Below are 20,387 nucleotides of genomic sequence, written 5' to 3' on the forward strand. Positions count from 1 at the left end.
TTTTTTTTTCTTTTTCATAAATGTTTTTTTTTTTTTTTTTTCTATTTTTTCTAATAAACAAAAAAACAAAATTAATGAAAAATCTGGAAATATTTTCAGTTGTTAATATTTGTATTATATATCTAATTGTTATGAAGCATACACACGGACAGATGAATGATTGAACGATTTTTGACTGCATTAAAATGAATGGAATCGTCCAAGCCTGACTGCAAACACATCAGATATCGTTATCTGACCATCGGGAACGCGCATCGTTCAAATCATTCATCTGACAGATATGTCAGATTTTCCTTCAGTTATGAACGATTGAACGATTTTTTAAATCGTTATCGTTCAGATCTGAAGAAAATCTGACCCTGTGTATGCACCATAACTTTCAGAAACTGACAGACAAACAGACTACACTGCATTTATGTTGGACTGGAGGCTCCATGGGCGGAATTCAATTTGTTTTGCGTACCCGATCGTGCCTTATTCCCCGTCTCAACTGACGGGCGCTGTTCAATTGGGGCTTTTTTGCGCACATGTCTTACACAAATAGACCAGGTTTAGCCATGTAAAGCGGCTAAAGTCCTGGATAGCGCATCCAAAACCACGACTTTTTCAGGGATTTCTGCTCGCCTCCTCAGGAGGGTGCAAGCAGAAATCATTGTGGGCCCAAGAGTCACTGAGTGTTGACAGAAACACGGACATGTAGATCAAATCTCTTGTGCCTTGATCTAATAACAGCTGATACAAGATCCTAGTAACACTACAATAGTGTTAGCAGAGTGCAAAAAGTGTTTAAAAAAGAAAAAAAAAACCACTTTATCTTAAATTTAATGTTTTAAGAAACAAAATAACTCCTTCCCTATCCTCTCCCCCTTTAATACCTAGACTACATCACGCCTTGGAAATGTGTAAATGTCACACGGAATGATCATCACCATGAAAAATAAAAAATACCAGACATTCATTTGACGTAATTTTTCACTATAATATGACCGTAAAATCTAAAAACTGTTTAATGTGCTAGTTAAAGAAAGCTATATCTGTCTTGCAAAATATACAATTAACTTGAATGGAAGGAAGAAATAGAAAAGTTATGTCCATGGCATTGTAAAATGTGAAAGTCAGTCTGGTTACGGAGGGGTGGCAGTCATAATTTGGTAAAAAGAAAATGTCTTTCCACAGCAATTGCAGTAACACAAGGGTTATAGCTACGAGTTTGGACTCTTTAAATAACCATTATTTTCTAAGTTCCCAATTATCTTCCCACTATGTCTATTTGCCTCTCATTATCATATGTTAGCATTATTAAGCTTTGGATGCTGTACATCCAGGTTATGTCACACGCTTGCTATTACCCTCTGCACTGTTGTGCGAGACTATCTGATTAAAACAGAATAGAGATCAGTACTCTCTATGCGAAATGTAGAGTTATAACTGCTTCCCAAAGGAACACATTGATTTACTTTATTTATTACCAGTTATTTATATAGCGTGCACATATTCCGCAGCGCTTTACAGAGAATATTTGTCAATTCACATCAGTCGCTGTCCCAGTGGTGCTTACAATCTAAATTCCCTACCACATAGGAAACCCACGCAAGCACAGGGAGATTATACAAACTTCACACAGTTAGGGGCGTAGTCGCAATCGAACCCACGACCTCAGTGCTGCCCCAAAGACTATATTGCATACTAATATCAGTTACTAGGCCATAATCCCTATTTATGCCACAACAGAATGTTATATATGTCATACCTCCAGAAATAAGTGATTTATAGGTCTCACTAAGTATGTACTCCTCCTAGGATACCTCATTGCATACTGTGGGCATACTGTATATGTATAAAATATCATTTGCTCACTCAGTACAGTATATCATCAATAACCTAATCCTACACACAGTTCAGATAATATAAAACATAGATACCAGTTCATCATTGTTGTGGCTTCTACTTCAATTTACTGTCTTTATTTCCCAGTACAGCTTCCCTGTCTGTATCAGTAGCAATCCTGTTTCTCTGTCCCAATATCAATATCCGTACAACATTCCCACGTCGCCATTCCCACCCCAGAATCCAATCACTCCAATGTATGTCCTTTTTTCCCAATGTCTGTCATCCATAGCCAGTTCCCAATACAAAATATATTGGCATTCACACTGATGTCATTCTGTATTTATATCATATTCATTCAATAATTGCAGTATGTTACAGATGTGTCCACATGCATCTTACTACCATGCGCGTTAATCAGCCCTTTAGGCTGAGTGTCTTTTCGTGCTACGTTAGTGTTACAGCCGCTGACACTGTAACGTAGCATTTCGCATGCAGATACAGCCGCACTTACACACAGAATATAGGCATGCCGCATATCATTTTAATCAACATAATCTGCCTGTGCTTTATATTCGCATCACTTTGCGAATAAGACACGTTTGAATTTAAAAAGTTGCAGGAAAAGACGCTCGACACTACAGAGTCGCACAGCGCTCACGCTTTAACTCCACTCGTAGCGCACGTTGGTAAGCTGTATGTGGATACCTCTGTATATCCATTCCATAGCAATATTTACATACACCATATGTTTGCCGTAGTAGTATTCCCAGATATCACGTCCTGGCTGTAGGAATATTCTCAGTACAGTCACTCCCAAAAAGGATTCTTGGCACTGTAACGTAAGAGCCCACCCCCGGGGGTCACATGTCACCACATCCTCATCACGTATTGCTGGAGCTTCTCTGCCCCTTTACATCAAGCATTTAACTTCCTTCTACTGTTTAAGTAGCTGAAAATATAATGAGAAGCTTCCACAAACTGCTGAGTTTTTATCATACATTAGGCAAAGTTCTTCTTCTACGTGACATGCTCTGGTTGGTATTTTATAGAAGGCTCCCTGACTACTGATAGATCATTTATGTCATTCTATCCTTAGTACAGTGTTTGTTCTCTTTTTAGGCTGGAAGAATTGGCAGTGATCTGTGCCAAGTATGATATTCCACACATAGTCAACAATGCCTACGGCGTTCAGTCTTCAAAGTGTATGCATCTAATCCAACAGGTAATGTGACTAATGTCTGATCTTTTATTTGAGGTCTCCAGTATGTGCATGACCACACACTTATTGGAGACCATGTTGCTTAAGGGTAATGTAGGCAGCCATACAGTGGGCGTGGCTGTACAAGGGGACAGGCTGGTTACGGCTGCGCAGCATGACCTCTATGATTACACACACACCCATAGTAGGCCAGGGAGGCAGCGTCTGACCTGACGGAACTAGTGCGCTGCCCCCAGGCTGAAGACCAGCTGCGCATTTTAATCCTGAAAAATCCTGGGATTGGAGGCACCAATCCCGAGATTGAAATCCCGCCCTTTTTTTGCACTAAATCCCAGGATCACGCTGATCCCAGCATTGGATTCCCTAGTAGAATAGGGTTTAAGCTTAGCCTGCAAAACAGCTTCCTACTTCCTGTTGTAGATGACTAGAATACTTGATAGGGGTTGCTGTATCAAGCCATGAAAAGAGTGGACAAATGGATCAGTAGAGAAGTTGCCCATAACAACCAATCAGCTTCCAGGTAGCATTTATCAAGTGCATTATATAAAATGATAGATACAAGCTGATTGGTTACTATAGGCAACTTCTCCACTGGTTCATTTTTCCACTCTATTCACTTTTTGATACATCAATCCCATAGTGGCTGATGCTGAGTGGGGAGCAAAGCAAAAGCAAAACGAAGTTACTTTCCATCTTGGTAAAAGCATGTTGCCCTGATGGTGGGGCAGATTTATAATGTGCAGAGAGATATAGATATGAGAGGGACGTGTCCTAGCTCAAACCTAAATTGTAGTGTAAATATAAAGCTGTCCAGAATTTATGTGCTACATGCAACAGCAACCAGTATTTACTCTGCATGCAAATTTACTATATACTGTAAATTACTGTATATGCACCTCTTGCAATGCAACATGGTTTGTCCAGGTGCAAAGTTACTTGCTTTTTTTTTTTTTTTTTGGCAATGCTCCCAACTCAAAATCCACCAAAATCCACTCTTATGAACCTGATGCTTACTTGGACAAAAATCGGGCATACAGTATGTGCTCCTACACTTTGTGCAAGTGTATATCGGTACGTGTGCAGAATTGTATGCATCTTACGGTGCGCCAAGTCCCTATCATATGCTTGGTTTGCTGCTCTCGTTGGGGCAAGCTATAAAACAGGCGTTTGTGCTTACCTCCTACTCTGCCGAGCCCGCGGTTCCGCCGGCGCACCCTCACTGTCCTTTGCCTGTATGAGAACATCCTGTTACAGCCCAGTTATGCATCTTAGATGGAAATGCATGCTACTCTGCATCGCCTGTACTTGTATTTGCACATTTTGGAGCATGTGCAGTGTGGAAACATGAAGGTAAGCTCCACCAATAAGTGTACGTTCAGTTCCGCATCTGGCCAATTAGGTCGCTACTTTTTAAAAAGAAAAAAAAAAAAATTCAGGTGCGTAACTAGGTCTCTAAACATTTTTAAGGAGTATTTTTATCCAAAGAGGAAATGTCATTGTCAGTAATTCATCCTAAAGATAAATTGCAACATGGTGATCAAAATTTACCATCTACAACCTGCCCGCTCCCTCTTGCTCTAAGGTGAGAATCCAATTAGCCACGATAACGATACGCTTTCTCCGGAAAAAAGTTTTCGGACCATTCACTCGAATTTGCCGCATGTTTGCACGCTCCCGTTTATCGGGCTTTCCTAATGCAAAACCAGAGATAACCAATTCGCACCATAATTTTTACATGGATAACAGGCGATAAGTACAGATGAAAAATGGGAATATCAGCCAGTACCCCCCAAAAATGGTAAACTGAGGTAGGGTAATGGTATAGAAGTGTGTTAGTGGCTATAATCCAAAGGTTTGGGTTCCTAAATTGTGTTTTAAATGGCTGTTTATATGCATTTTTCTGTAACAGTGAAACAATTATAAAAAGCAATATTTTTGGGCCAAAATAAGTGCTGTGGTTAATTTAGGGGTAGATTGAAATGGGTGTAGGTATATTTTTGTGTCGTCATAGGGGATTTTTAAAAATACACCTGTCACTTGTACCTGCAATGTTTGAAACACCTGTCCCATCCATACAGCGCCCCCATATACCTGTCCCACTACTTTAAACCCATTTTCCAAAACTTTCACCTCAAAAATGACATGTAATTATTGGCCAAATTAAGCTAATTAAAAAGTTATTTTTGCCTAATGAGTCATTAAGGGGGGGTGCACCGTCTCACATTTTTTGCCAATAACAGGGGTTTTGCACAACTTGTCACCTGCTCAGAGGTGGTGAAAAGAAATATGCGATAATTCTTTTACAACTTTTTGCGGAAACTGTGTCTAATAGGATAGCCAGATAACCATTTATTGGAGAAAAGTTTTCACCGGTGAAAACTTTTGGGGAAAAAAAACCAGATTGTCAGGGCTAATTGGGTACCCCCCTAAGGGTTCATTTGTCATATGTGTCTCATTTCGATTTTAATTTGTTGCTTTGCTTTTGTTGTTTTAAAACAAGTTGTATTTTTGGAATATAATTCATAAATAGATATTAATACATTGGAAGACATGCCTACTTTCCTAAAAGTTAAGTCCACTGAAAAATGATATTGCCTTATTTTACTGGAATTATTTCTGATAGGGCAATTTCAGGCACAAGACCTTATTTGACAGGTAAGTTATGATTAGTAGACTCTTCTTAGCAACATGTGTAACCATAGAAACAATTTCTTGTTGTCTTTGAAATGAGTTAAGCTGGGTACACATTAGACGTTTTGTTTGAACGATTTGCCCGATTTCGACGCGCCAGAATGACAAATCGTTCAAATTATCAATTGTGTACGTACTAGGCCCCGCTCCCGCGGCATCGTCCATGTCATCTTCTGACAATCTTGTCAACGATTTACAGCAAATCGTGCAGTGTGTACACTCTACCGAACGACCAAGCGATATGTTAACATTTATTAGTTAACGATGAAACGACCAAACGACGTAAGATATACCGTTTGGTAGATTGCAGTGTGTATGCACTAGATCGTTTTTGTCTGGGAGTTCAAGGTAAATCTGTACGACATCACCTCGTTTGCTGGTCACCTAATGTGTACCCACCCTTATGCACAGCTAAACTGGCAAATGGCAGCAACAGTGGATTTATGAGCCTTTTCAAAGTCTTTAGCTGCCAATTTCAGACATTTGTCCTATTGTAAGTATTAGTTGCAGTCATTCCAGTTCATAGTTGCTAGCAAAATTATTTAAATTAAGCAACACGCACACGGGGTAATTCAATTAGAAGCGATAACCCGTTGACACGGGTTAACGTGGGTAAATTCAACTTAACGACTGGGAAAAATCCCAATTTTAAGGTAAAAATGTTGGGACTTGGGACCTGATTCAGACCCGCTCGCTAGGAAGCGTTCGCATGCAGGCAGCCGATGTTTGCATTCTGCGCATGTGTATGCATCGCAGTGCACGTGCGCGAACCAGTCCGAGCGATTGGGAAGCGTACGCTCGCTGAGCATAGACTGCCTGTAAAATGAGTGACAGTAGAGGCCGTTTGTGGGTGGTAACTGGGGCAGTCCACTAGAAATGGGGAGGGGATGTGCGAACGCAGGCGTGTCTGATCGTCTTAACGCCGTTTCAGAGGCGTGCATACTTAACAGGCAGCATCATAGTATACGCCACCTGGTTGTATTTCACACTGAAGTGCTCGCAGTGCTTACGGTAGGGCATAGTCAACCACAAGCGCAGCGTTCGCTTCCTATGGTGCTCGCTGTACTGATGGTTGCATACACGTGCGCAAGTGGTCGTCTTAAGACAGACTGCTGGGCGTCTGCATACACAAAGCAATCGCACTCCAAGACATAGTGGGTGTGCTAATACCTTGCCGTACGAGCGCCTGTCTTCCCGAATTTGCATACGCTTCGAGCGAGCGAACGCATCTAGCAAGCGGGTCTGAATGAGGTCCTTGGTTCAGAAGCCCTGTGACACTCCCCCCTCACCCCTTAATGATTGATTAAGCACTTAGTAGTTTTTAATTATCTTAATTGGGCCAGTAATGACTAGTCATTTGCAAAATGCAGAATAATGTGCTAAACGATGTGGGACTGGTGTATGGGGGGTGCTTTTATAGATGGGATTTTTCATTTACAGGCATTTTTATTCACCCCAATTAATCTATAGCATTTATTTGCTGAAAAACTATTCCTAACCATAATTTTTTTCACTGTTCTTAAAAAATGCAAAACGGCCATTTGACACCTTTTAAGAGCCCCAAATATTTTGCTTTTAGTCACCAATATGTTTCTATACTATTATCTAATATATTTTTGCACCTTTTTGGGGTACAGGCTGATTTCATTTTTCCCCCCACACTTCCCCCTCTCTCATGTTTTACTTTTATCCAACAATCCCCTTGCAGCGCTGCTTTAGAAAGTTTTTTTTTTTTTTTTTATCATGTAGCATTTTGTAACACCGATTGTGTATTTTGCTGCATTGAAAAGGGTAATTAATGCTATTGCAGTTTCATTCTGTCCAAAGACCCAAGGCTAGCGGCCTTATCAGGGCAGTTGTTGCTATTCAGGCTCCAAACACCTTTATTTATTCTCTGTTTTCTCGCCCTGTCACCCGTCTATCACGTCCTACTCCGAAACATATTCTAAACAGCCAAATGCCAATTTGCCTAACATTAGGAAGTGACCTCCCCTCTCCCCATGTTAGCTACCATAAATGCTGTCTGGGCAGCCTATCATATGGAGCGTATCATCTCTACTTTACATAATACCCCAGCGCACTTTATTAAAGCTTGGACGCCCTGAACCTCGCACTTTGAGGCCGAACTTTCTTATCCTTCTGCTACTTTCTGACACCCCCCCTTCTGCCCCCACCCTTATCCCTTTCCTCCCTAGGTATCTATCCTCATTGATGTTTTTGCTATGTTTTAATTTATTGTACTTCTGTTTTGCCATTCGTTGCAATTTCCCATACGTCCCCCCCCCCCCCCCCCTGTATAGGTCCTGATGCTCCCTTAATATTGTCCACCTCTGTTGTGTTAAAACTTGAATAAAAGTTATTTTCTCAAAAAGTAAAAACTATTGCAGTTAGATAATACTGTATATTTCCTTTTTGTTTGCACAGGGTGCTTGCAAGGGCAGGATTGATGCTTTTGTGCAGAGTTTAGACAAGAATTTCATGGTTCCAGTAGGTGGCGCTGTTATCGCTGGTTTCAACAATTCTTTTATTGAAGAAATTAGTAAAATGTATCCAGGGAGAGCGTCTGCCTCACCGTCTCTGGATGTCCTAATAACACTGCTGTCACTTGGTGCCAGTGGATATAAGAACCTCTTGACAGAAAGGAAGGTAAGCTGCACTTAGGTACAAACATGTTGTAAATCTGAAGAGGTTAGTTGAAGTTTGGAAAATGTGTGGTGGGGGGGTTTGTTGCCCATTTGCTGCAGTGACTATTGTAATCTCCTGAAAGTCATCTTTCTTCGCTTATGTGGCTCCTCAAACCTCTAGCACAATAAAAAAATTCATAAGTGCCTGTAAATACATAATCCATTACAATACCATAAGTAATGTAATGTAGTAAAATGTACAACACCGAAAACTAGGACAAGGTAATTTATGCCTGTTGTATTAAATGTTACTGATTACATTATTTTATACATCAAGAATTTAATATGGAGCCTAAAAAGGTTTCCCCATCCCGACTCATTAGTGCCGGGCTGTGGATTGGCTGGCATGCTAATTACTCTGCTATGGAGAGCTCCGCCTTCCCACCGGCTGCTTGAGTTTTGAAGTGCGGCCTCCTGGTCGCTAGCTAAGCTGTTGGTTACCACCCACAGCTTTAGCGACTGACCAGGTTGATGGTCGCGATGGTCAAGACCATCGCGACCATCGGGGCTTGCGACGAGAGCCTTAGGTTGGGTCTCGGCAACCGCAAGCCCCAGGGAGCTTCCTGCTCTGATCGAGCAGGAAGCTCCCCACTGACATCACTGCTGATGTCAGTGCAGCCGCCCACAAAACGGCAGGCGTTCCTTAAGGAATGCCTTTGTTTGTGAAACCACCCCCCCCCCGCCACGCCTACAAAACGGGGCAAGCTGTCGATCAACATCAACAGCCGCCCCTTTTGTAGTGAGCTCCGTAGCGAGAGAATTTTCTCTCTCGCTCCGGGACTTGCGCATGCGCAGTGCGGCCACTGCGCGTGCGCAGCGCCTGAACATTGACCCGCTTGCGAGCGGGTCTGAATGAGGTCCTATGTACTAAGCCTTGGAGAGAGAGAAAATGGACGGAGATAATCTACCAATCAATCTGCTCCTAACTGTCGTTTTTCAAACACAGCCTGTAAAGTGACAGGAGCTGATTGGTTGGCACTTTGTCTCTCTACAAGGCTTAGTACATAGACCCGGATGTAAAAATAAGATGGGGGTATGACATTTCAGTATTTTCTTATAAAGCTATCCCTTTCCTGGGGAGGCAGGGAGATTCTTTTGGGCCCCAGATGGGTGTTGGATGAGGCCGTAATAAGTAACACCCTATTGCAGTAGAGTCACCAGGTCAATAGAAGCCCTTCTAGTTGGTCTTCAGCAGATCCTCTTGATGGTGTCATCCAGTATGGGGGGATGTCCTCTCTAACACCCCCTACTCCACTCCAAATTTAAAAAATAGATATATTTTGTTTGATTGTTGCGCAATACTTTAGGCTCAGCATTTGAAAATAAATAAATCTCCCAACCTGTTCCCTGTGTAGGGATTTTTTTTATATATCAATTTTGATTTGGTTGAAAGCTTCAGTTTCACAAAGTTCTCCCACCACTTGGTTGAGAGCTTCCATAACAGCTGGACAGCACTAACTGGTTAGTGAGAAGAGTGTTTGTCCTCATCAGGGGTTCTGCTCCCCAGGCAGCACCTCTTACCCGCTTATCGCGGTGCAGTCAACCGTACAGTAAACCGACCCCGCAATAACTGTAAAGAGGCTCAGTGATCAATAGCGGTAATTTCCTCCCCAAATTAACATGGATAAGTGAAAAATGCTTCTTTGCATTGGAAAGTGGGGATGCCTAGCCCAAGGTGCCTTTTAAGATTCTGCTGCTTCCATGGGCAGATCTAGCACCAACCTTCACTTATGTTTGTCCTTGAAACCTATACAGTATCGTATTAAGAATCAATTGCTATAAAGAAAATACAAAGGATAATTTTGTTTTTATATTTCTTCAATCAACTGTAACCATTATCTCTGCAGCCCCTTCTACCCTTGGACATTGATTTATTTTTCAGATTTTTACAACCAAAATAAAAAAAAAAATACCCGGTGCTTGGTATGCAGGGTAACTGGTCACTTTAGCTTTCTCACAATTTGCCAATTGTTCATCACAAAATAGGTGTACAAATTGAGTTAAATATAGTACATAAAAATCAATGCATTTGCCATCTCATTTCTCGGAATCCTTGAACTCCGTGTTTTGCTTGGGGTGCTATTAAGTTCCCCATAGACGTAGTTCTGGAATAAAGCCTGTTATTGATTTGACCCCTGCAGACAAGAAATGCCCAAAAGCACTATTAATCTCTCCTGCATTACATTGAATCCCCCTCTGTATGTGTGAGACTACACTGGATGCACGCATGTATTTTACAGGCGGAGAGTTATTTTTACTGCTAGAAGTTAGAAAAAAGTCAGAGAGATTGATGCGGATGACCTGCGTGGTATTCCCTTCCTCTGATAAAAAGGCTGATATGTAATGTGTTTTATAGATGGGGTAGGAGTCAGGGCAACCATCTGTACACAGATAGCCAGTCATCTGAAGGAGAAATCCCAATTATAGCCTTATCTGCTCACTATCTGATTAAACCGAGCTTACTATTAATTTAGCCTATCAAGATTTACATCACCGATAAGCAAAAGGCTCAACATCCATATGCCGATCACGTCTATAAATTTTCTCCTTAACATAATTGCAACTACAAGTACAGTATTGTGTGTGTTTGTTTTTATGTTTGTTTGGTTTTCCCTCATTGTTACCTAAGATTTAAACAGCTATTTAAAAAAAAAAAAAAAAAAAATGAAAACCACCGTTAGACTTTCAATAGTAATTCTGGCCACGCACATTATGGCTGGTGCTGAATTGATAGCAAGCTGGATGGGATTGCTCCATCATTGCTTGCACAAACTAAATGCATCTATCCTTGGTGCAGGACTCTGCATTGCCCGCAGTTCCAGACACACCCTAGCTCAACTTATGCTGGGTACACACTAGACCAGTGGTCTCCAACCTGTAGCTCGCGAGCTTACCGGTAGCTCACGGTCTTCATTTTGGTAGCTTACCTAGCTGCAGCACTGCCGAGTAAACTAAGAGGAAGTGACCTCTGACGCGTGCTCCCCCGTGGTGTCGATGCCAAGGGTGGAGCCACAGGGAACGGCTACGGCAAAGTCTACGACAGAGAACGGCTACGGCAGAGTCTCTTTTGCTCCTGTACTGCACGTACCTCCTTGGAGCTGGTAATTAACTGTGCAATGTGCCTGTGCTTCCATTTTATTTACAAACTACAACAATATCATTGTAATTATTAAATCGGGGGTAGCCAACCCTGGTCCTTGAGAGCTACCAACAGTGCATATTTTCCAGGTCTCACAGAATAACAAGTGATATAATTAGCTGAACCTGTGGATCTTTTCAAATGTGTTAGTGAGTAATGAATACACCTGTGCACCAGCTAAGTGGTCTGGAAAACGTGAACTGTTATTAGCTCTTGAGGACCGACGCTGGCTACCCCTGAATTAAATCCATTGTTTTCTATGAAACATATATATATATATATATATATATATATATATATATATATATATATATTTTCCTTAAATGACCTTCAATTGTTCAGTTATTAGCCAGATTTTTTTTTCCTACAATTTTAGTAGCTCTTCAGGTTTCATTTTACTAAAGTAGCTCGCGCTTCAATTAAGGTTGGCGACCATTGCACTAGACGATACGTCATCCAATCCCCCGGATCAGAGCGACATATTGGGTACATCGTCTAGTGTGTACCCATGATATGCGCACTCCCGCAGGCTCTACTGCGGGACCAACGGGGGATGACGCTAACTATGCCATGATGCAGAATGCACCATGACGCGCCCATCGAATCCGTGAACAACAAGTGTTTATGCACTTTCCACACGACAGGCCCCATCGCCAGCGATGTCATGCTGGGTTCATATGGTCTGTGTACCCAGCTTTTGCCTACATTCAAACGCCCTTTTGCGACCCAGTTATACCCACTAAGCCGCAAGTGGAGGGGTCGTGCATAACTCTAAATCGCCCATACAGATGTGTCTACATCTATCCTCCATACGCTACCAGTCGTGCTACACACAACTCGTGAGCCATGTGACTCTGTAGCGCAGAGCATCTTTTCGTGCGACTTTTTGCCTTCAAGTGCGTCTTATTCGCACAGCGATTCTGTGTGCGACAGCGGGTGTATCTGCATGCGAAATGCTACGTTACAGTATCAGCGGCTGTGACGCCAACTGCAGATACACCCGCAATTGCACATAGAATATAGGCATATCCTGCTGCTTATGCATCGCTGTGCGAATAAGACGCACTTGAAGGTAAAAAGTTGCACGAAAATACGCTTGGCGTTTCTGAGTCACGCTACGACATTGCACGACTAGAAGGTGCTGTTTAACGCGCAATGAGGCTAGATGTATGAGGACACCTCTATAGATGTGTGCGCCTGGCTCTGGCGCATGTACAGCGCTTTTTTTTAAACAAAAATGCAAGATCTAAAAAAAGTTATGCTGTTTTGGAGAATAGTAAGGATAAGGTTAAAATCATCCTTCTAAAATAGGGGTCGGAACAGAAGACAGAATGAATTTCAGACTGCAATGCCCTGTCCTTACCCTGTAATTGTTTGGTCTTCTGCGGTCACGCTGCCGTGTCCCTCTTCATGTATTCGGCTCCAAACCTCTATGTTCCCTGATGTACTGGGGACCAGTGGTGGCTGGATGCCGTGGGCAGCAGTGGATTATGCAGTCAGCATGTGCAGGCTTTCACTGGTTGCAGGTTTCTCTTCATATACCTGGCTCCAGCCTCTCTGTTCCCTGATGTACTGGGGACCAGTGGTGGCTGGATGCCGTGTGCGGCCGTGGATTATACAGTCAGCGTGTGCAGGCTTTCACTGGTTGCAGGTTTCTCTTCATATACCCGGCTCCAGCTTCTGTGTTCCCTGATGTACTGGGGACCAGTGGTGGCTGGATGCCGTGGGCAGCCGTGGATTATGCAGTCAGCGTGTGCAGGCTTTCACTGGTTGCAGGTTTCTCTTCATATACCCGGCTCCAGCTTCTGTGTTGCAGGATGTGCCGGCAGATAGGCGAATGCCGTTAGTGGTTAGGGATGTAACTCTGTAGCGTGTCTCATATGTATTTGTATTATCAGTAAAAAGTACTGAAGTCTGGGAATACAGATCTGTCCTTACTCGTCTATCCTCCTTGCGTTATGAGTCACGTTACACAGGGTACATGTGAGAGCCGCCGGCTCCCGTGTGACTCGGCCGCCATGTGTGTCTTCTTATTCGCAGTGCGACGCGAATAAGGCGCACAAACAGACTTTGCTGATTGAAATGATATGCTGCATGTGCATGTTCTGTGTGCGGCCAAGTCTCGGAACATGGTGTGCAAAACAGCCGCTGACACTGTAGCCAAGCATTACGTATACAGGTGCAGCTGCAGTCAGTCGCATATAGCGTGCACATGCCGCATAACATGCAACGCTTCTGCAGCGACAAAGACTCATGCAAAAATGCTTGGCATGAGGAAACTGGCACGGAACTTGGCACGACTAGAAGGGCGACTGCAGCAACACGATGACTGAGGACACATCTGTAATAGCTACTCGTGGCGGAGCGTCTAGGTCACGCCATATGACGCAAAAAGGATAAGTGTATGAGGACACACCTGTAGTCTTATAGATAGTCATAATCGTCTATATAATCGTTCATACAGAATGCAGCCCGATGTGGAGGGCCAATCCTATTCAAATAAACCATTTTATGCAATGACTGGATTGCAGCGTGTGTATTTTTATCTGCTGATCACAGTATAACACAATCCTTCAGCAGTCTTACTGTACATTTCATATATATTGCAACAATCTCTCTGCTCTGTCTAATGCCAGTTGTGTAAAGGCGCACATCCACTACACAACAAAAATGAGCGATTGAACGATTACAACATCGTTATCGTCCAATCGTTCATATCGTGCAGTGAATATGCCGGCAATGACCAGCGATGCGCGCTCCCGCTGGTCATTGTTGGCCTCTGTGATAGCCTGAACATGCAGGCCAACCTACCGATATCGATGTGTTGTGCATGTTTGGGGATAAGGGAGGGTGCCTGCACTGAATGATGATGAATGATTACAATGTTGTCATTGTACAGTCGTTCCACTCTTTTAGTGGATACGCACCTTAACTTGTGTACCACAAGTGTATATGGATTTGATGTCATTTCCATATAATCATTAATTTGAGGAAAAAATATTTTATGTGGCCACCTAGTTCAATGTTGCAATACTGAGGAGTGAAAGCATACACAGCTGGCCAGAAAAATCTGCACAAGCAAAGTGACGTAGGGACAGTGGTTTGTCCCCCTAAATTCTGTTTATTTTCACTATAACTTGAACAAGTTAATGTGACCTAAAGTCCAGTGGTCAGGGGCTGCTATAGGCAGGTTTTTTAGATCTCGTAGGTGAATTATTACAGATTGACTCCTTTGGAAAGGTTGTTGTACTAATTGCTTCACTTGTCCTTCTGTGAGGAGACCTGGGAAACCTGTACTGTTCCTGTTCTCTGAGGACCAGACTGCTACTATGGTATCCATGCAGGCAGTAATACGTTCCTGTGGGTGTCACTGTAGACTGCATAATCTTTTTGTGTCGTGTATAGTTTTGCTCTCTAATGCCCAAGAGAGATGTACGTCTACTGTCAGATTACTTCTGCATATTTTGATAGAATTCTGAGTGCCCATCTACACCCTAATCAGGTGGCTATGGAGACCATCAGTATCTACCATGTTTCCCCGATAATAAGACCTTCCCCCGAAAATAAGCACTACCCTTAATTTTGTAACCCGGTCCAAATTAAGCCCTACCCCAAAAATAAGACCTACCTGAATCTCATTTTGAGCTGGGAACGCTGCAGAGACCAGCGTTCCCAGTCATGCAGTGCGCGGGTGACGTCATGACGTCACCCGCGCGCGGAGGATCCTGTGCGGCCGCGCCTGCTGGATCATGTTAGATCCAGTCAGCGCGCAAGTCAGAGCGACATCCCGGACGGCAGCGAGTCAGGTAAGTGCACTGCAATAAGGGACACTGCTACAGGGGGGCCTGCAAGGGGGTGGCCTGCATAAGGGGCACTTCTACAAGGGGGCCTGCATAAGGGGCACTGCTGTCAATGTTAATTAATATAAGACCTACCCCAAAAATAAGCCCTATGGTGTGTTTTTTTAACAAAAGAAAAATAAGACCGTGTGTTATTATCGGGGAAACATGGTATATCCTGTAGTGAGCTGAAACAGAGGGAGGTATGTACCCTGTCATAGAAAAGGATTCATCGTGTTGGAACAATCAAAGAGGTCACCTCATCACAGTATTATATGGGAATTTCACATATAGATTAGTAAGTCTCAAATGCGATTCTGCATTCTTGTCTAGTCACAGTGGTGGTGCATTTTGGGTGTGTAGACCGAAACCCCCCCAGTTCATTGTTGTAAACAGTCAAAACAAAAAGTGACTCTAGAAATAAAAATAAAAAAAAATACTGATGATGTTTAATAAAATTAACTGTGATGTTCTCAAGTAAATTATCCTGCAATAGTCGAGCCTTAGGACGGAATGCAATTGCTTTTGCTGACAGCTCGGACTAATGGGTGCCCGACTGTCAAAAAAAAATGTGTTTTTAAAGTCGATCTGTATAGAGAATAGAAAGGGGCCCGCTATATAGTGCATACATGTTTTTCATATACAATGCCACATGTTTTATCCCATGGTGACAAAACCTAAATGACTAGAGCATCTACTGAAGTACCTGTTAACCAAATCTCTTTTCATTAGAACTCACTCCAGAGTGCTGTAAGTAGGAATACTTTAATTTTCCCAGCCCTGTATTTGTTAGATAGCCAGGCAGGACATAATTACTGTATCTACATGCATATATCTAAGTTTGTTCTAAATCCCTTTAGTTGAGAGCACATCTCCTATCATCAGTCATATTTGTTATTGTGTGGTCTGTCCATGTTTAATATTTCATTATGGACTGTGCACAAGAATGTGGTTTTCTGATATCTCAGAATGAAAGTGTATCGGCCATGTTGTTTTGAAATAGCTAATATTACTAGGGGATGCGGTCATAATACCGACCGGGGGATTCCGGGCTGCTCAGAATACTGGTGCCGGAATCTTGACACCTGTCCAGAATCCCGGCATCCCAAAGGTATGTAACGGGGTTAGGAGGAGGGTTAGGCACTAGCGGGAGGATTAGGGTTGGGCACTAAGGGGGGAGGGTTAGGTTTAGGGAGCAAGGAGGGGGAGGTTAGGTTTAGGCACTGGGGGGGAAAGGTTAGGTTTAGGCACTGGGGAGTGAGGCATAGAGGGAGAGGGTTAGGATACCGACCGACAGGTATCGTAACCCTAATACAGGTTGAGTCTCCCATATCCAAATATTCCGAAATACGAAATATTTTTAGCATGACTGAGATAGTGAAATATTTGCTTTTTGATTGTACAATGTATGCAAACTTTGTTTAAGGCACAACATTATTAAAACTATTGTATAAAATTACCTTCAGGCTTTGTGTATAAGGTGTATATGAAACATAAATTAATTTCATGTATGTATATGTATGTACACAAACTTTGTTTGAGCCACAAAATGATTGAAAATATTATAAAATGACCTGCAGGCTGTGTGCGTAAGGTGAATATAATACATAAATGCATTCTGTGATTAGATTTGGGCCCCATTCCCAAAATATGACATTATGGTGTGCAAATATTCCAAAATACGGAATATTCCGATATCCAAAATACCCCCGGTCCCAAGCATATGGGAGTCTCAACCTGTACTCTGAATCAGGCCCTTAATACGCAGCTTTGTTTTCTCTACCATGTGAGCTTAGTTCATTAATAAAACCTCCTCTAGTTGAGTTGTTCTAATGCATAGGTGATGGCTACTCTTGAAGTAATCCAGATGTTTTCTTCTAGGAACTATTTGCCTATCTCTCCAATGAGCTAAAGGTCTTGGCAGCAAATCACAATGAACAGTTGCTGAAGACGCCACATAATCCCATCTCATTAGGTAAGGCCTATCAATTCATGTTTAAACAATTTAATTATTCAATAGACTGCATACTAAATATATGTTGTATTTGTATATCATTTATATAATTTCCCTGAATGGAGTGCCACTTACCCGAGTGCTCCTGTTGCTGCCCATTATAGCCCTCTGGCCTTGCAATAGACATTTTCTGTCTTTGTAAATGGTAGTTTCCCCAGTATCTAGTTCACACGGTGAAACAGCTATTTTGGGAGAGATGTACTAAGCTGTGGGGAGAGATAAAGTACCAACCCATCAGCTCCTAACTGTCATGTTACAGGCTGCATTTGAAAACGTACAGGAGCTGATGGATTGATACTTTTATCTCCATCTACTTTACCTCTCCAAGGCTTAGTACATAGACCCCTTTTATGTCTTGGTCCAAAATGAATAATCATCCAAACAATTTATTTCAATAGAAAATAGTGACAAGCGAAGACTATACCGTTTCTGTAATGCTGGGACCAGGATTATGTTGCCAATCCCCTAACTTAGGCCTGCCGATACCCGCCGAGTTGGTAAAATCATAAATAACACATGTTCAGTAGATATAGCTTTCAATTTAATTTTGAAGGAAGCACAAATGTATATTTGATACTTGAACATTTTTCTGATCTATAAATGAAATGTTGATAAAGGATCAGTTTGCAACGTCACATTGCTAATATACACTGAGATCCATCCCAAAGTTGGGTGAAATGAACATTACACGAGTATTAGGCACATTTGGCCTCTGATAGCTGCCTACAATGAATCTGTATTATCAGCACAAAGGGGATACTTACTGTAAGCACTTAGGCCGGACATAATGGCTTCGTACAATCAATGGATTCTTTTCTTTATGGCGCAGTGTGAGTGCAAATTACAAATGGTTTCTGATTCCTGCTTTGTGCCGCCTGACATTAAGCCTATTAATGCAATAAAGTATTCAATTGCCAGGTAATAGTCGTCTCGGAACATCCTGGGATTCTGCACATTAGCAATCCACATTTTTATTTGATGTTGGGTCTTACGGTTCAGCTGTGTATCACAATGGTGGGTTTTCATGGAGTCATTATTTTGAAAATAATCTTTTTATTATATCTGCGCACTTTGGCATTCTGCATTATTACCCTGCTCCTATAATTTATATCAAAGACTGATTCTATTTTATTTTTCTGCCTTAATCTATGTGTAGTAATGGTAGGCCACCACGCCAACTCCTCTTAACCTCATCACCTTATTCTACTTTATTCTTATGTCACTTTAAAAATGAAAGACAATATCTGCAAAACGGTGCAATATATGAGCTGTACAGCTCTCCTGTGCTGTAATGATAGTGTCCTATGTGTAGTCAGGATTTTACATATCCCCAAGGAGTTGGGTGGAATTAATCATCCCTCGCAGAGAAGTAATGAGGGCTACAATGTACCCTCACTTGTAACACGCAATCGTATTAGAAGTCATCTCTGAGTTTGCGATTTGTATAAAAGCACCATTCTTGTATTGCATTGAGATTAGTGATGTGATACAGAGATGACTTCTGATGTCTTTAATTGGTTGGCTATACCACAAACACTCATGTCCCCACACATACACTCTCTCCTTCTTATACACAAGCTTCAATTCAGAAACGAGAACAAGCTTGTTGTATGAGGTGATCAGGTATGTTTCATCCCCACTATTTTTTATATCCCACCGGGCCAGATTCAATTAGCCTCAAAACCTGGGGCTATTCAATTGCACCCCACTATAAACCCACAGGCTGCACATAATTTGGATTTCTGTTTGGCCCACTCCTGAGGCTCGAACAGAAATCCAGGGTAAGTAGGGCTTTCTGTCCTCCTCACAGACACTGCGAATACATTGACCCATAGCTCCAGGCACTTAGCCCAGAATCTATGGGTTACCGCGTGAGGAAAAGGGTTTGTGATTGAATGGCTCCGGGTGTAAAAGTCCTTCGTTACTAGCCCTTTTCCTCACGTGGTAAGTATTGAGCTTAATTGAATCCGGCCATAAAAAGAAAAAAAAAAGGCACATAAGATGTATTATACAGTAGCGTCATGACTACAGTATAGATACCATACCATATATAATAAATGAGTGGTCTGAATATTGTATGAACAGCCGTGAAGCACATATGGGATAATGTACCCACTTCTGTAAAACAGGAGGGTGGTAGAAGTCGCTGAGGAGTGATGTGACCACATAAAAGCATGTGGTAGGTGGATGAGTGCGTTTATACAGGGCACAAAACTTCAAGGTGTCTTCTAATGGAATTAGGTCAACGGTGTGCTTTATTCAATTTAAAATCATTTATAAGTCTATCAAATGTAATTTTTTATGATATTAAATTTAAGTTTAGAAAGCTGAAGTTTATCCCCAATCCAGTGGGACCTCTGAGGAGCCTTGGAGCTCCATCCAAACCTACATTTTTAAGTTTGGCTTGAAGGGGATTTGTTGGCCGCAATAGATTGATGCCATGGGTGCGTATAGTAGCAGCCTTCAGTGAGCTGTAGACATGCAGCGTTATCAGGAAGTCGGCTACAGTGAAGATGTATATAATGAATGCACTGGACTAGACAAATAGAAGTAATGTATCCGTGCTAATGTGAGATGGAAGCACGAACCTTTTTCTGTCCTTAATCTTAGAACTCTGCCTTAATCAGTCCATTATAGTTTGTGTAAGAAGACTATATTATATTATATTGTTTTGTTTCCCCCATGTCACCGTTTCTGTAATTGTAGTTACAGCAGATAAATTACCATACAAACCAGCATGGCCAGTGGACAGTGCCCCTGCATACATCATTCCTTCCTTTCTTTATGTCTCACAATACAGCAATGTCTCTGGGGAATCTGAATGGTAAAGGTGGAGCAGACATCACACAGCTCGGATCCATGCTCTTCACTAGACAGGTGTCCGGTGCAAGGTGAGTGGTTTCTTACCTACAAATGTACTTACTAAATCCTAGTTTCACAATGGAGATTACATAATGATTTATATAGTGGT

The 20,387-nt window shown here is 42.1% G+C and overlaps 1 protein-coding gene across 1 annotated transcript in view; it reads left to right on the forward strand.

Annotated features, from left to right (window-relative positions):
* Nucleotides 1-20,387, forward strand: part of SEPSECS (Sep (O-phosphoserine) tRNA:Sec (selenocysteine) tRNA synthase) — a 43,797-nt gene that overhangs the window by 8,370 nt on the left and 15,040 nt on the right. The window contains exons 6-9 of the mRNA XM_088450592.1: nt 2,950-3,052; nt 8,165-8,386; nt 17,284-17,377; nt 20,217-20,307. Coding sequence (XP_088306718.1) covers nt 2,950-3,052; nt 8,165-8,386; nt 17,284-17,377; nt 20,217-20,307 — 510 coding nt within the window. The remainder of the gene's footprint in view (nt 1-2,949; nt 3,053-8,164; nt 8,387-17,283; nt 17,378-20,216; nt 20,308-20,387) is intronic.

Source organism: Taudactylus pleione, unplaced genomic scaffold, assembly GCF_031769625.1.
Source record: "Taudactylus pleione unplaced genomic scaffold, aTauple2 ptg000520l, whole genome shotgun sequence".
Lineage (NCBI taxonomy): Eukaryota > Metazoa > Chordata > Amphibia > Anura > Myobatrachidae > Taudactylus > Taudactylus pleione.